This window comes from Gigantopelta aegis, chromosome 15 (genome assembly GCF_016097555.1).
Source record: "Gigantopelta aegis isolate Gae_Host chromosome 15, Gae_host_genome, whole genome shotgun sequence".
Classification (NCBI taxonomy): Eukaryota; Metazoa; Mollusca; class Gastropoda; order Neomphalida; family Peltospiridae; genus Gigantopelta; species Gigantopelta aegis.
This window is the reverse complement of record NC_054713.1, coordinates 29,012,436-29,027,976: the sequence shown is the minus strand read 5'-3', so window position 1 is coordinate 29,027,976 and position 15,541 is coordinate 29,012,436. Positions and strand designations below refer to the sequence as shown.

The window sequence follows — 15,541 nt, the reverse complement described above, 5'->3', positions numbered from 1 at the left end:
TCCGTGTGTATTGTGTAAGTGCATAAGATGCCAGTTGTTTATTGAAGATATGTTACCGTTTCTGTGTATATTGTGTAAGTGCATGAAATGCCAGTTGTTTATTGAAGACATGTTACCGTTTCAACGTCACAGACTCTTGTTGTATCCAAATTTGTTACAGGTTTGTAAATTAACCAAACTTAATGTCTATTATTTTTGGGTTGAAACTAGGGTCTAGTATGAAAAATATGCCTCAGTGTTTAAAAACTAGGGTCTGTCCCTTTAACGACACCACTAGAGCCCATTGATTTATTCATCATCAGCTATTGGATGTCAAACATTTGGTACTTTTGATATATAGTGCTAGAGAGGAAATCCTCCCCCCCCCCCCCCCCCCTCAAATTGTTTTTGTTTGTAGCAAGGGATCTTTTATATTAACCATCTCACAGACAAGATAGCACATACCACGGCCTTTGATATACCAGTCGTGGTGCACTGGCTGGAATGATATATTTTAACTTGAGACGAGATGTGGCTTGATGGTAGACTGGCCGTAGTTCCATATCATGTGCTTCCATTTCAAGTTTTGAAAAAACGCTTCAGATATTTTTTTACGTGTTCTCAGCAAACTTTTGTTTGCCTGATGCATTGTCAGTCTAGAATCGATCCCGTCGATGTTAAACCATTTTTCATTCCAGCCAGTGTTCCACAACTAATGTAACAAAGGTTGTGGTATTTACTAAAGATTCCTTGCTGCTAATCGAAAAGAGTAGCCCATGGAGTGGCGGCAGTGGGTTTCCCCTCTGTGAGCGGCAGTGGGTTTCCCCTCTGTGAGCGGCAGTGGGTTTCCCCTCTGTGAGCGGCAGTGGGGTTCCCCTCTGTGAGCGGCAGTGGGTTTCCCCTCTGTGAGCGGCAGTGGGTTTCCCCTCTGTGAGCGGGACTAAGCCCAGTGTTAAAGCGCTCACTTGATATGCAGTCGGTTTAGGATCGATCCCGATTGGGCTATTTCTCGTTCCAGCCAGTGCACCACAACTGATATACTGAACAAAAAAAGAAACTTCTGATTTGTACATATAGTATTTGTTGTGTTAAAGAATTCATTGTGTAATGAAATTATATAGGTAGTATTAGCCTTGAGCTGTATTATCAGGATTCATGAATTTTATCGATTATTTTTGCACTGTTAATCGTCGACAACGTGAAATTCAATTTGCACGTGCATGCGTGATTCGACATATCCCGTGTAGTATTCGGTCAATTTGTTTTACTTGTCTTACTGACATTGTTGTCAAGTGAACGAAAACGCTTCAAAATTTGTAAAAAAAATTAAAGTTTTTTACATTGTAGCATTTTTAGTATGCCAAGAATACCCAATAATTTACGCGAATGGGCGATTGGCATGCTTGATGCTGGCATGTCGACAGAAGACTTTGCAAGGCATGTTGGGAGTTCTAGTCGAGCGATAAGAAATCTTGGCGTAAGATTTCGAACGACAGGAAGCACCAACGACTTGCCGCGTCGTGGACGTCCGCGTGTTACAACGCGTGGTCAAGACCGTTATATCATGAACACACATTTGCACAATCGATTCCAAACTGCCACTGCTACTGCTGCTAACACACCTGGGCTTCATAATAACCGAATCAGTGGGCAAACTGTTCGTAATCGTCTGCAGGAGAACGGTTTACATGCACAATGTCCTTACGTCGGATGCGTTTTAACGCAACGTCATCGTCTAAATTGTCTTAATTGGGCACGTGTACACACTCGTTGGATACGGCGACGCTGGAATACCGTTCTTTTTTCGGATGAATCCAGATTTTCTTTACAACGTGGTGATGGCAGGGTGCGCGTTTACCGTAGGAGAAATGGACGCTATGCTGACTGTTGTGTTCTTGAACGAGATCGTTTCGGGGGTGGGGGTTGTGTCATGGTCTGGGCAGCCATTGCCCATGGTTATCGTTCACCACTAGTCGTCATTGATGGCAATTTAAATGCTCAACGTTACTGTGATGACATTCTCGCTCATCACGTCATTCCTCTTGTTCCATAACAACGCCAACATCTTGATTTTTCAGCATGATAATGCCACCTCTCATACAGCTAGAGACACTGTAAATTTTCTTAGGACAAATAACATTGATTTCATTGATGATTGGCCCGCTAAAAGTCCTGATCTCAACCCCATCGAGAATGTCTGGGGTAGTCTGGACAGACGATTGAGGCGTCATCCCAACCCACCCGTTAACGTCAACGAACTTCGTCAAGCGCTCATTCAGTAATGGAACAATATTCCACAGGCAGAAATCAACACTTTAGTCAATTCTATGCACCTGCAATGCACTGCAGTGGTCAATTCAAGAGGTGGTCATACCTGTTATTAAGTGGGGTTTTTTTTTTTTAAACCCCTACCACACTTGGTCAAAATTTCTCCCAGTTTCTGTTAACCTATGGCCATGATTTTTGCACCAAATGATGCATCATGGAACACTCTTTAAACGCATATATAACAATTATTCCCCTAGTTTGTTTTCATCAAGTTATGTTCAAGCAAAGTTAGCGGAAGTTTCTTATTTTGTTCAGTATATATCAAAGGCCATGCTATGTGTTTTCCTTTCTGTGGGAAAGTGCATATAAAAGATACCTTGCTGCTAATGGAAAAATGTAGCAAGTTTCCACTGATGACTATGTCAGAATTACCAAATGTTTGAAGCTTGTGATTACTTAATCAGTGTGCTCTAGTGGTGTCGTTAAACAAAACAAAGTTTAACTCTGTCTCTGTGGTTCATATTACCATAGCTAAATGTGTTGAGTGTATCATTAAATAAACGTTTTCGTTCTTTCTTTGTTTTCCAGCAAGATACCGAAGACACTGCGTTCGGGACATGGAATGCACCGCCTGCCCCCGCACAGTCCGGCTGGGGAGACAACTCTATCTGGTCCTCGGACAAATCCACCGCACTCGGATTCTGGGACGATGCCATCATTTCTACCAGTAAAAAGGCTCCAACGAAAAACAAGGATCAGTACGTTTCAGATAATATTCAGTTAGTTCTGCAGTATATATCACCCCAAGATTTGTGAATGGCAAGGCTTGTGTCGTTTGTTGTCTGTGTTGATAACAATGTAGAAATGAAGACTAGAATCAAGGTGGTATAACATTTGTGTGAATATATAGAGAATAACTAGTTAATGACGTCAGATATCTGCTTTATTCCGTGAAGATAAGAATGGGAAGCCGAGCTGAATTTCTCATTCAGCCTGAACAGGATAAAGCAGATATCCGAAGTCAGTAACTAGTTATTATTTTTGTCCTGCAGACCATAAAAATTGAGGGGAAAAGCTATTATTTCTATTATTTCAGCCACATTGAACGATAGGTCAAATGAGCAATTTTGTAATGTAGCTATGCGTAAGACATCATATGAGTGACGTTAAAAGTGATAATCTGCTAGTATACGATTACGACTTTGCTTTAATCTATCATCATAATCTGTCAAAAGCGCTCAACAGTGGTTGAAGGATAAAAGAAAATATTCCATGAACTTTTGGCTGGCTGTTGTCATATTTCATGATCTTTAAATTAGACTGTTTAGTAATTCACGTTGCTGATCTGTATACCTGAAATATCAAAGCATTTATTTGTAATTCCTACTTACTACCAGCATTCCTATCCATGATTACCGAGTTAACTAGAACTGAATGCAAATTAAACATACTAAAAATCACCATTTTGATCATTTATGGAACAGAACTAATTGCAGTCAAACGTAGTGGGTTTTTTTTGGAATATATACTCTTCCAAAAAAGTAGAGGAACTCTTAATAAGAATTTACAATTGCCAAAATTGTAAGGTATATTAGCTGTGGGGAATGGTTGTATGATAATAGTGAATTAATTGGGCAAACATTACAACCGGTAGTTCAGTATTACAGTAGGTTTTAGGACCAAAGATCACCAAAGATCTTGAAGGATGATTGGGGTCAGAAGTAAAATTTGAAAGTTGACATTTTTTAATCAGTAAATTGCAAATTCAAACAATAAAAATGACTAGAAACAAAACGATAACAACTGTATGATCAACAGAATGAAAAAAGATTGACAGAAATAACGTTCCACAGTGATTAGTCGACCTTCCTGGAAATTGTCAAAATTGAGAATGATACCCCAGGCACGTGTAATATCTGCAACTGTGTGAAGCATGTGCAAACTATGGAATGTGTTTCGGTGTGTTGATAAACAGACCTGAACATTCTTTACTAGGATGTCTGTGGTCAAAATGTATGTTCTGTCTAACATTAATATTTCAGATTCCCCTACATTTTTTGAAGAGTGTATAATAAGTGATTTTATTTTCTTTTTTCTTAAAGGGGAGAGTTTCCTGCCTTGGGAAATAAGAAGCAGGTTCAAAACCAGAAGTCTGCAAACCGTTCAAAACCAAAATCGAACATTAAAGAGAAGGTGAGTTTCAGTAATTCGGTTGTGCCTATTATTTGTGTATAAAGATATTCTTGTTTCGGTTATCTTCCAACAGCCAGTACAGATTGGTTCTCAATGCAGTTATATAAGAACGGTCTTGAAATTATAAAATCTTATTACAACTATTTTGGAAGGAAACTATTTATCAGTCCCGAGTTACCCAGTTTTGAAAATATTTTAGCATCAGTTGGGGTTTTTTTGTAAAATGAAACGGATTCAGTATTGAAAAGTAATGGACAGATTTGTATTGGTTTTGTGGTTGAGATCTGTGTACTGTAAAACCTGTCTGAATGTGTCCATCTGTAAACTGGAATTATTTCAAAACCGAATGATTTTCACAGTCCCTTTTAATTATAGTGATGTCATAGGTTACAATGGTTTTACGATATCGTAGTGCTAAGATAGGGGGAGAGGGCGGGACGTAACCCACTGGAAAAGCACTCACGTGATGCGCGGTTGGTGTAGGATCGATCCCCATCAGTGGACCCATTGGGCTATGGCTCATTCCAGCCAGTGCACCACAACTGGTATATCAAAGGTTGTGGTATGTGCTATCCTGTCTGGGAAGGTGCATATTAAATAAAGATCCCTTGCTACTAATGGAAAAATGTAGCAGGTTTCCTCTCTAAGACTATTTGTCAAAATTACCAAATGTTTGACAAATCAGTGTGCTCTAGAGGTGTTGTTAAAGAAAACAATTTTTTTTGCTAAGATAGCTTCGAAAATCTGTGGCCAAGAGTATTAAAATATCATTACAAAACCCTCTAAATTGGATATTCCTTAAACCCGACTTTTTTATTTGATCCATGGAGTGGGATGTAGCCCTGTGGTAAAGATCTAGGATCGATATCTATCAGAGGGCCAATTGGGCTATTTCTTCTTCCAGCCACCGGCCTCAGTGGCGTTGTGGCAGGCCATCGGTCTACAGGCTGGTAGGTACTGGGTTCGGATCCCAGTCGAGGCATGAGATTTTTAATCCAGATACCGACTCCAAACCCTGAGTGAGTGCTCTGCAAGGCTCAGTGGGTAGGTGTAAACCACTTGCACCGACCAGTGATCCATAACTGGTTCAACAAAGGCCATGGTTTGTGCTATCCTGCCTGTGGGAAGCTCAAATAAAAGATCCCTTGCTGCCAATCGGAAGAGTAGCCCATGTAGTGACAGCGGGTTTCCTCTCAAAATCTGTGTGGTCTTTAACCATATGTCTGACGCCATATAACCGTAAATAAAATGTGTTGAGTGCGTCGTTAAATAAAAGATTTCTTTCTTTCTTCCAGCCTGTGCATCTCGAGTGGCATGTGGTATGTGCTATCCTGTCTGTTGGATGGTGCATATAAAAGATCTCTTTCTACTAATGGACAAATTTAACATATGTTTGACATCCAATAGTCGATGAAATCAATGTGTTGTTGTGGTGTCATTAAACAAAACAAACTTTAATATATTTTTTTTCTTTGTCCTGTGGGTGTCCAGTTTACAGGGGTTTCACTGTATTTTGATTAACACTAAAAGATTTCCGTGTTTGGTTACAGGAGGTGGTGCAGAGATTGTTTCAGTCTTCCAGACCGACAGATGACTTCACCCTGTGGTGCGAGAAGGCTCTCAGCAGCATGGCCTCGTCGGTTGATGGTAAGTTCATTGTACCAGTTCCCTTGTCCAGTGTTGGAGATTAAACATTTTTGGCAGTATCCCAGTTGGATACTAACATTTCAAAATCTGGTATCCCATGTGAAAATTTATTACCCACTTAAATGAAATTCATAAATAACATTGTAACAAACTTGGACAACACTGTTCTCGTTCCCAGTCTATTGCTATGCTGCAATCGAAATCGTGGAATTTGTGAAATCGCAATCAAACGGAATTGGCAAAAAGAATTGCTGCATCTATTTTTTAAAGTAATACTGACATAAATTAATATTTAGCAGTAATCTATAAGTGTTTCTGATATTACTAATGATAAACCTACCTGTATCAATTTTCTGCAGATGTAGAATTAATATGTCAAATAAAATTTGAAGGGAGGAAACATCCAACAAAAACAATATTGACTTGGCAGTTCCCAGTCTATTGCTACGCTGCTATTGCTCCTTTGTAGCATTAGACTGGGTTCGAGTTGGGGGAGATATTGTTACGGCATAGTGCTCAGTAGAGTGGGTATGAGCTCGAAAATACTGTTAATAAAAACGCAGGATTGAAAAAAACCCACCAACCTTATATTGGTATCCCTGTGGGATACTGGGTTATTGAAGTCTGGTATCTAAAATTAAATTCTAGTATCCCCTAGTATCCCCGGGATATCGGGATACTGTTAATCTCGAACACTGTTGTCATTCTGTCAAGTTAGGGACGGGACGGGACGGGACGGGACGGGACGTAGCCCAGTGATAAAGTGCTCGCCTGATGCATGGTCAGTCTAGGATTGATCTCCATCAGTGTGCTCATTTCTCGTTTCAGCCAGTGCTCGATAACTTGTGTAATAAAAGTCGTGACAAGTGCTATCCTTTCTGTGGGATGATGCATACAAAGATCCTTTGCTGCTAATCGAAAAGAGTAGCCCATGGAGTCATGAAGTGGCGGCAGTTTGTGTCAGCACCCCCTTTGAGATGATCTTGATCTGCTCTCTGCTTTCGTTTCAAATTATTTTCATACCATCTTGGAGTGGCAGTATTCCTGGAGATAAGTTGGGGTGGAACATAACTCAGTGGTAAAAGCACTCGCCTGATGCACTCCTGGTGTAACAGAGGCCGTGGTATGTGTTATCCTGTCTGGGATGGTGCATATAAAAAAAAACATGTTACTAAATCAGCAGCAGGTTTTCTCTCTCATTATCTGTGTGGTCCGTAACCAAATGTCTGATGCCATATAACCATAGATAAAATGTGTTGAGTGCGTCGTTGCATAAATAATTTCTTTGTTTTTTTATTTTTGTTAATACTCATTTGTTTTTTCTGCTTAAAAATTAAAACACTTATTAAAACATAGACTTTAATAGGCTGTATTATTGTTTGTATTTTAAATATTTGCTTTTTTTCTTGTAGTTCCCACTTTCATTGCCTTTCTGCAAGATGTTGAATCTCCATATGAGGTATGTATTTTAATTTTTACACCATTGCCATTCATTGAAAGGTGATGCATTAACTGTGCTCAAGTTTTTGTGTTAGAAACATTTGTAATAATTATTAAATGCATTCCGATTTACCTACTACCTTGTGCAGCTCCCCAGATTATCATTCTTTTAACCTATTTGCAGGATTATATTTAAGATTCCAGTTCAAGCATCAATATGTGAATAACATTTCAAGACACTTATGTAGAAAATTGATTCTGGCATTTTTAATGTGTTGAGTGCATCGTTAAATAAAATATTTCCTTTCCTTTCCTTTGCCAAATTAATTTTTTTTTATCATATATTTTTGTTCTTGTTTCATGCTTTATTTATTATCACATGCTTTTTTCACAATTTAATGAATTTGTTTTGTTTTGAAAGACTTGACTTTCTCCGCTACAACTTTTCTTAACGGTTGTCTCTGTACCTCTCTGTTATAGGTTCATGACTACGTAAAATCGTATCTCGGGGAATCGAAGCAAACTTCAGATTTTGCTCGACAGTTTCTGGAGAAACGAAGTCACTACAAGAATAAGGCTCGCTTGGAAAAGCAACAAGAGGAGGTAAGAGAAAAAACATGCAGTAATCTTCTACAGGACACAGTATTTAATGCGAACCATTGCTTAGTTCACAAGTCAGTTACGCAACTTCAAAATCACATGCATGAGTTATGTCAGGGCTTCTAGAATGTTGACCGGCCTCGGTGGCGTCATGGCAGGCCATCGGTCTACAGGCTGGTAGGTACTGGGTTCGGATCCCAGTCGAGGCATGGGATTTTTAATCCAGATACAGACTCCAAACCCTGAGTGAGTGCTCCGCAAGGCTCAATGGGTAGGTGTAAACCACTTGCACCGACCAGTGATCCATAACTGGTTCAACAAAGGCCATGGTTTGTGCTATCCTGCCTGTGGGAAGCGCAAATAAAAGATCCCTTGCTGCTAATCGGAAGAGTAGCCCATGTAGTGGCGACAGCGGGTTTCCTCTCAAAATCTGTGTGGTCCTTAACCATATGTCTGACGCCATATAACCGTAAATAAAATGTGTTGAGTGCGTCGTTAAATAAAACACTTCTTTCTTTTTTCTAGAATGTTTATAAAATCCACTAGCCATGGGATCAGTGATTTAAAACATTTACTAGCCACAACTAAAAATTCACTAACCCTACTTTAAGTCAATTCAATTTTACTAAATGATAGTAATAATTAGACATGTCACCTAAAGAGTGTGATAGAGCTTAAACACACTAACATTGGGTGTTGTGGTGGGAGTAGGATATTGTTATTTACAAAATAGACTTTACTGCAACATTTTACCAAAATAAAATCACTAGCTGTCTGGCATAGCCGTAGTAGTTATTAACTAGCCCATTATTGAATATCACTACCCATGGGAGTGGGGCTACCATAATCTAGAAACCTTGTCTGGCATGGCAGTAGTAGTTATTTACTAGCCAAACACCGAATATCACTAGCCATGGGAGTGGGGCTACCATAATCTAGAAACCTTGTCTGGCATGGCAGTAGTAGTTATTTACTAGCCAAACACCGAATATCACTAGCCATGGGAGTGGGGCTACCATAATCTAGAAACCTTGTCTGGCATGGCAGTAGTAGTTATTTACTAGCCAAACACCGAATATCACTAGCCATGGGAGTGGGGCTACCATAATCTAGAAACCTTGTCTGGCATGGCAGTAGTAGTTATTTACTAGCCAAACACCGAATATCACTAGCCATGGGAGTGGGGCTACCATAATCTAGAAACCTTGTCTGGCATGGCAGTAGTAGTTATTTACTAGCCAAACACCGAATATCACTAGCCATGGGAGTGGGGCTACCATAATCTAGAAACCTTGTCTGGCATGGCAGTAGTAGTTATTTACTAGCCAAACACCGAATATCACTAGCCATGGGAGTGGGGCTACCATAATCTAGAAACCTTGTCTGGCATGGCAGTAGTAGTTATTTACTAGCCAAACACCGAATATCACTAGCCATGGGAGTGGGGCTACCATAATCTAGAAACCTTGTCTGGCATGGTTATGTGGCAAACTGCTGTTTTAAAACTGAATGAATGGGGCGGGATTTTGCTCAGTCGGTTGAGTGCTCGCTTGAGGTGCTTGTGTCGCAGAATTGAACCACCTCGGTGGATCCGTTCAGCTGTTTGGGTTTTTTCTTGTTCCAACCAGTGCACCACAACTGCTTGGTCAAAGGCTGTGGTATGTGCTGTCCTGTTTGTGGAAAAGTACATATACAAGATCCCTTGCTGCATTTGGAAAAATGTAGTGAGTTTCCTCTGATGACTACGTGTCAGAATTACCATATGTTTGACATCCAATAGCCGATGATTAATTAATCAATGTGCTCTAGTGGTGTGATTAAACAAAACAAACTTTTAAAAGTAAACGTTTCACACAGTTATAAACATGTTTTGGACAGCTGATTCACAGCATATCAGTTACAATACCAGTCTTGTGGTAACTTTAGAATGTTTGGATATAGTGTGAAATGTGTATACATCTGTACAACTATCTACTGAGATGCAAACAAACTGTCCTAGACATGCAACCCAAGAACCAGTAGCCATTTTCACAAGGTTAGCAGTTATATGTATCGTGTGTTTACATATGTTTATCATCTATTTTACATAGATAACGCAAGGCTTCTAGAATTTTTCTAAAATCCACTAGCCATGGGATCAGTGATTTTTAATATTTACCAGCCACGGTTAAAACTTCACTAGCCCTACTTTACATTAAGTTAATACAATTTTACTAAATAATAGTAATAATCAGATATGTCACCTAAAGAGGGAGATAGAGCTTAAAAACACTAACATCGAGGGTTTGGGGTGGGGGAAGAATATTCATATTTACAAAATAAACTTAACTGCAACATTTGACAAATTGTTTTCACTAGCCGTCAGGTATGGCAATAGTAGTTATTTACTAGCCCCATTTTGAATATCACTAGCCATAGGAGTAGGGCTACCATAATCTAGAAGCCCTGGATAACGAGGTCATTATGAAACATTAGTCGAAATAAAGATAAAAGAAAATGATTCTTGTAAATTTCAGACTATTATTTTAACTGTTTGTAAATGTAAGAATTGATTTTTAGAAATGAATGAATATTTTAGACACCCCATCACAAAAATACACATTGGCTCTTGAGTGTCAAACAAAGATAAGTATATAAATATAATTACATTTAATTCGAAAACTAGGCTTAAAATGTCTTGTGAAATTGGTCCCAGGCCTAATGCTTAGAAAACGTTTAGAGTCTAGACTCGAGACTATAATAGAGTGAGACGTGAACGTCATGACAATGCCATACATATTGTATGTGTGTGACATCATTAGAGATTGAGTCTGGACTCTAAAAGTTTTATAAGCATGAGCCCAGGTCTGTTCAGCTGATTGTATGAGTTATACAGAATAAGCTGCTGTTTTCTCAAACCGGTTTTGTTTCCTATCTGCAGGATAGCATCTGGGGCCCTGCCCCCGCTGTCAACCCCAAAGAGACTCGCTCAGCACTCACGGACGTGGAGAAAGCAAAAGGCAAGAAGAAGAAGAGGATGCAGAAGATCGACCAGAGCATTCTGGGATTCACGGTCCATGCCAGTCAGAACCGCGTGAACGCGGGGGAGATTGACCCGGCAGATTGAGGGGTAGGGAGGAAGGGGGTCTCCCATCTGGCTGATTAATTGGTTGCTTGATTCAGTGGATTGGTGTCATCGTTTTCGTAGAGATAAACCACGCACAGTTAGTGTCTTGGAAGTGTTTTTAACCAGCAGAGTGCTATATTACATCTTGTGAGTCGTCTTTGTAACAGATTGGGCTCTCCCCGTTTGGATATGGGACGTCGTCTTAAGCTTGTTATTTGTTATCACAGGACAGGCTCGTCCCATTTGAATATGGGATGTCATCTAAGCTCGTTATTTGTTCATCACAGGACAGGCTCGTCCTGTTTGGATATGGATGTCATCTAAGCTCGTTATTTGTTCATCACAGGACAGGCTCGTCCCATTTGGATATGGGATGTCATCTAACCTCGGGTTTTTTACTGTTGCAGGACAGGGTTGCGTTGTGCGGGATGAAAACATCACAACATGAGTAGCTAACTGGCAGCTGTGCTCGTTTGCTTGTCAAACCGACAGGTTACCTGTGTTCAGTTACGTTTGTCACAGCAGTGGTGATGTGACTGCGTACCCACTTAATGTTAGTGATGCTGCTGCTACATGTGTTCTGGGTTGGTCATAGCATTGAGGTGGCTCGCCCACCTTTATTGTTGGTTACGACAGTGTTGATGTTCATTCACACAGGCTGCATGTGTTCTGTGTTGGTTACAACCAGTCTGAATGTGTTTGGTGTTGGTTACAACAGTGTTCAACCAGTCTGAATGTGTTGATGTGGCTTCACATGTTCTGTGTTGGTTACAACATTGTTGATGTGGCTTCACATGAGCGGCATGTGTTCTGTGTTGGTTACAACACTGTTGATGTGAGTTGACACAGGCTGCATGTGTTCTATGTTGGTCACAGCAGTGTTGTGAGTTGATACAGGCTGCATGTGTTCTGTGTTGGTTACAACAGTGTTGATGTGAGTTGATACAGGCTGCATGTGTTCTGTGTTGGTTACAACGTTGTTGATGTGAGTTGACACGGGCTGCATGTGTTCTGTGTTGGTTACAACAGTGTTGATGTGAGTTGATACAGGCTGCATGTGTTCTGTGTTGGTTACAACGTTGTTGATGTGAGTTGACACAGGCTGCATGTGTTTTGTGTTGGTAACAATGTTGTTGATGTGGCTTCACATGAGCTGCATGTGTTCTGTGTTGGTTACAACAGTTTTGATGTGAGTTGACACAGGCTGCATGTGTTTTGTGTTGGTTACAACAGTGTTCAACCAGGCTGCATGTGTTCTGTGTTGGTTACAACAATGTTGATGTGAGTTGACACAGGCCGCATGTGTTCTGTGTTGACACAGGCTGCATGTGTTCTGTGTTGGTTACAACAGTGTTGATGTGAGCTGACACAGGCTGCATGTGTTCTGTGTTGGTCTCAACAGAGTTGATGTGACCACAGATGTTGGGACAAGCAGGGGAATAGTCACGCAGATGAACTGAATCGAATATCTGATTCGAATCTCGGGTTCAAGAATTGTGAAGGAACAAGGCACATGGATCTATTGAAATGATGGTGTAGTGATGTTCTTGACTGTATGGCATTACCGAGCAGAGAGACATTGTGAAAAACTATTCTTAAGCATCTGTGATAAATTACCTATTTCACTGTGGATAAAGACGGTATATTATCTCTTTCAATGTGGAGCAGAATAATACATGATTTATTTCTTAAGCAGTAGCACAATATTTTATCTATTTCTTTATGGAAAAAAACACAATATTTTATCTGTTCCTTTATGGAAAAACACAATACCGTATCTGTTTCTTTATTGGAAAAACACAATATTTTATCTGTTTCTTTATGGAAAAACACAATACCATATCTGTTTCTTTATTAGAAAAACATAATATTTTATCTGTTTCTTTATGGAAAAAAATAATATTTTATCTGTTTCTTTATGGAAAAAAAAAATTCCGTATCTGTTTCTTTATGGGAAAAAGACAATATTTTATCTGTTTATGTAAAAACACAATACCGTATCTATTTCTTTATGGAAAAGCACAATATTTTATCTATTTCTTTATGGAAAAATGCAATACCGTATCTGTTTCTTTATGGAAAAGCACAATATTTTATCCCTTTCTTTATGAAAAAATAATACCTTATCTGTCTCTTTATGGAAAAAACCCAATACCATATCTGTTTCTTTATGGCAAAAACAATATTTTATCTGTTTCTTTATGGAAAACCCAATACCGTATCTCTTTCTTTATGGGAAAAACAATATTTTATGTTTCTTGATGTAAAAACACGATACCGTATCTATTTCTTTATGGAGAAGCACAATATTTTATCTATTTCTTTATGGAAAAACACAATACCTTATCTGTTTCTTTATAAAAAAACACAATATTTTATTAGTTTTTTATGGGAAAAACACAATACCGTATCTATTTCTTTATGAAGAAGCACAGTACCTCATCTATTTCTTTATGGAGAAGCACAATACATCATTATCCATTTCTATAAGGAATAGCACAGTATATGATCTGTTTCTGTAAGCCGTAGCACAATATATTGTCTACTTCTTTATGGAGAAGCACAATGTTATTTATTTCCATAAGGAGTAGCACAATACCTGATTTTTTTCCTTAAAGGTTAACCTCGTAATAAAATTGATAACCTATGAGCTGTACGGTTTAAATCTACTTTACTGTAAATGTATTCACAATAATGGGTAAACAGTGTTATTCCTTCTTATGCTTTCACATAATTGCTGCAAAACATCTTATAAAATACCTGGGGGCGGGTTGTAGCCCAGTGGTAAAGCGCTCGCTTGATGCACGGTTGGTCTGGGATCGATCCAGCCAGTGCCAGTACCATGACTGGGGGATGGTGCATATAAAAGATTGCTTGATACTAATTGGAAAAATGTAGCTGGTTTCCTCTCTAAGACCATGTGTTAGAAGTACCAAATGTTTGACATCCAATAGCCGATGATTAATAAATCAATGTGCTCTAGTGGTGGTGTTAAACAAAACAAACAAATAAACAAATTTGTAAAATACCTAAAGGAGGAAAGGAACTGTTTTATTTAACGACGCACTCAACACATTTTATTTACGGTTATATGGTGTCGGACATATTATGGTTAAGGACCACACAGATATTGAGAGAGGAAACCCGCTGTCGCCACTTCGTGGGCTACTCTTTCGATTAGCAGCAAGGGATCTTTTATATGCACCACCCCACAACCGGGATAACACATACCACTGCCTTTGATATATACCAGTTGTGGTGTACTGGCTGGAGCGAGAAATAGCCCAATGGGCCCACCGACAGGTTTCGATCCCAGACCAACCGCGCATGAAGCGAACACTTTACCACTGGGCTACGTTCCGTCCCTACACTTTGTTAGAGAACAATGGTAATACTAGTATTCCTTTGTGGTCTTGACGCCATATAACCGTAAATAAAATGTGTTGAGTGCGTCGTTAAATAAAACGTTTCCTTCTTCCTTTGTGGAGTCTTGTTCATATTCAGTATGTTACTACACTGCTGCAGTTAGGGGGAAAATTCAAGGGCATTAAAACAATGTTACTTTTTCCTTTTAGCCCCAAAACGGATCAATTCAGGATTTTCTATATTTTTTGTAAAATTGAAATAGCCATTGAAAACATGCATACCGTATATCGCTGTGTATTAGCCAACTTTTTAAGTCTCTAAATACCACCAAGACAAGACGGGTCGGCCAATACATACAGTGGACAAAAAATATCTTGAGAAAGTACCAAAAACAATATTGGTTTGTACAGAAATACAATACTAATGAAAACTCATCGGTTAATCAAGGCTTCAAAACCTTACTGTCACCTTATTTAACCAGTATTTTTAACAGCCTCTATTAAGTCCCGTGCCAGTGTCCATTTGATTGCTTGATACACAATAAAAGTTTATATTTTATTTGAGAAATTAAATCAATTTTTTTATTTTTTTATTGTGTCAACAATTTCTGACAAAAGCCACTGACAAGTAGGACCAGTATTTAGCGCCAAATGTGTCGTGATCGGTCAGTAAGACTTTTTATGACCGTTGATATTTTGTCCTCAATTGCAGATTTAATTGGTCAGAACTGATGATTTTTACTTACTGTCATTGTTGATTCTGCAATTCCAAATAAATTAGACCGGCCTCGGTGGCGTCGTGGCAGGCCATCGGTCTACAGGCTGGTAGGTACTGGGTTCGGATCCCAGTCGAGGCATGGGATTTTTAATCCAGATACCGACTCCAAACCCTGAGTGAGTGCTCTGTAAGGCTCAATGGGTAGGTGTAAACCACTTGCACCAA

At 39.3% G+C, this 15,541-nt stretch overlaps 1 protein-coding gene across 3 annotated transcripts in view; it reads left to right on the top strand.

Moving 5' to 3' along the window:
- The window catches only part of LOC121390197 (GRB10-interacting GYF protein 2-like), a 57,224-nt gene extending 43,102 nt beyond the window's left edge, over window positions 1-14,122 (top strand). For 2 of the 3 annotated variants that reach the window (XM_041521957.1, XM_041521956.1), the window contains exons 25-30: window positions 2,836-3,005; window positions 4,350-4,440; window positions 5,991-6,087; window positions 7,500-7,546; window positions 8,008-8,130; window positions 11,048-14,122. In XM_041521957.1, coding sequence (XP_041377891.1) covers window positions 2,836-3,005; window positions 4,350-4,440; window positions 5,991-6,087; window positions 7,500-7,546; window positions 8,008-8,130; window positions 11,048-11,233 — 714 coding nt within the window. In that variant the 3' untranslated portion in view covers window positions 11,234-14,122. Of the gene's footprint in view, window positions 1-2,835; window positions 3,006-4,349; window positions 4,441-5,990; window positions 6,088-6,915; window positions 7,230-7,499; window positions 7,547-8,007; window positions 8,131-11,047 lie in introns of those variants that run through there. The other variant, XM_041521958.1, reaches the window with a different exon arrangement.
- The last annotated feature ends 1,419 nt before the right edge of the window (window positions 14,123-15,541 follow it).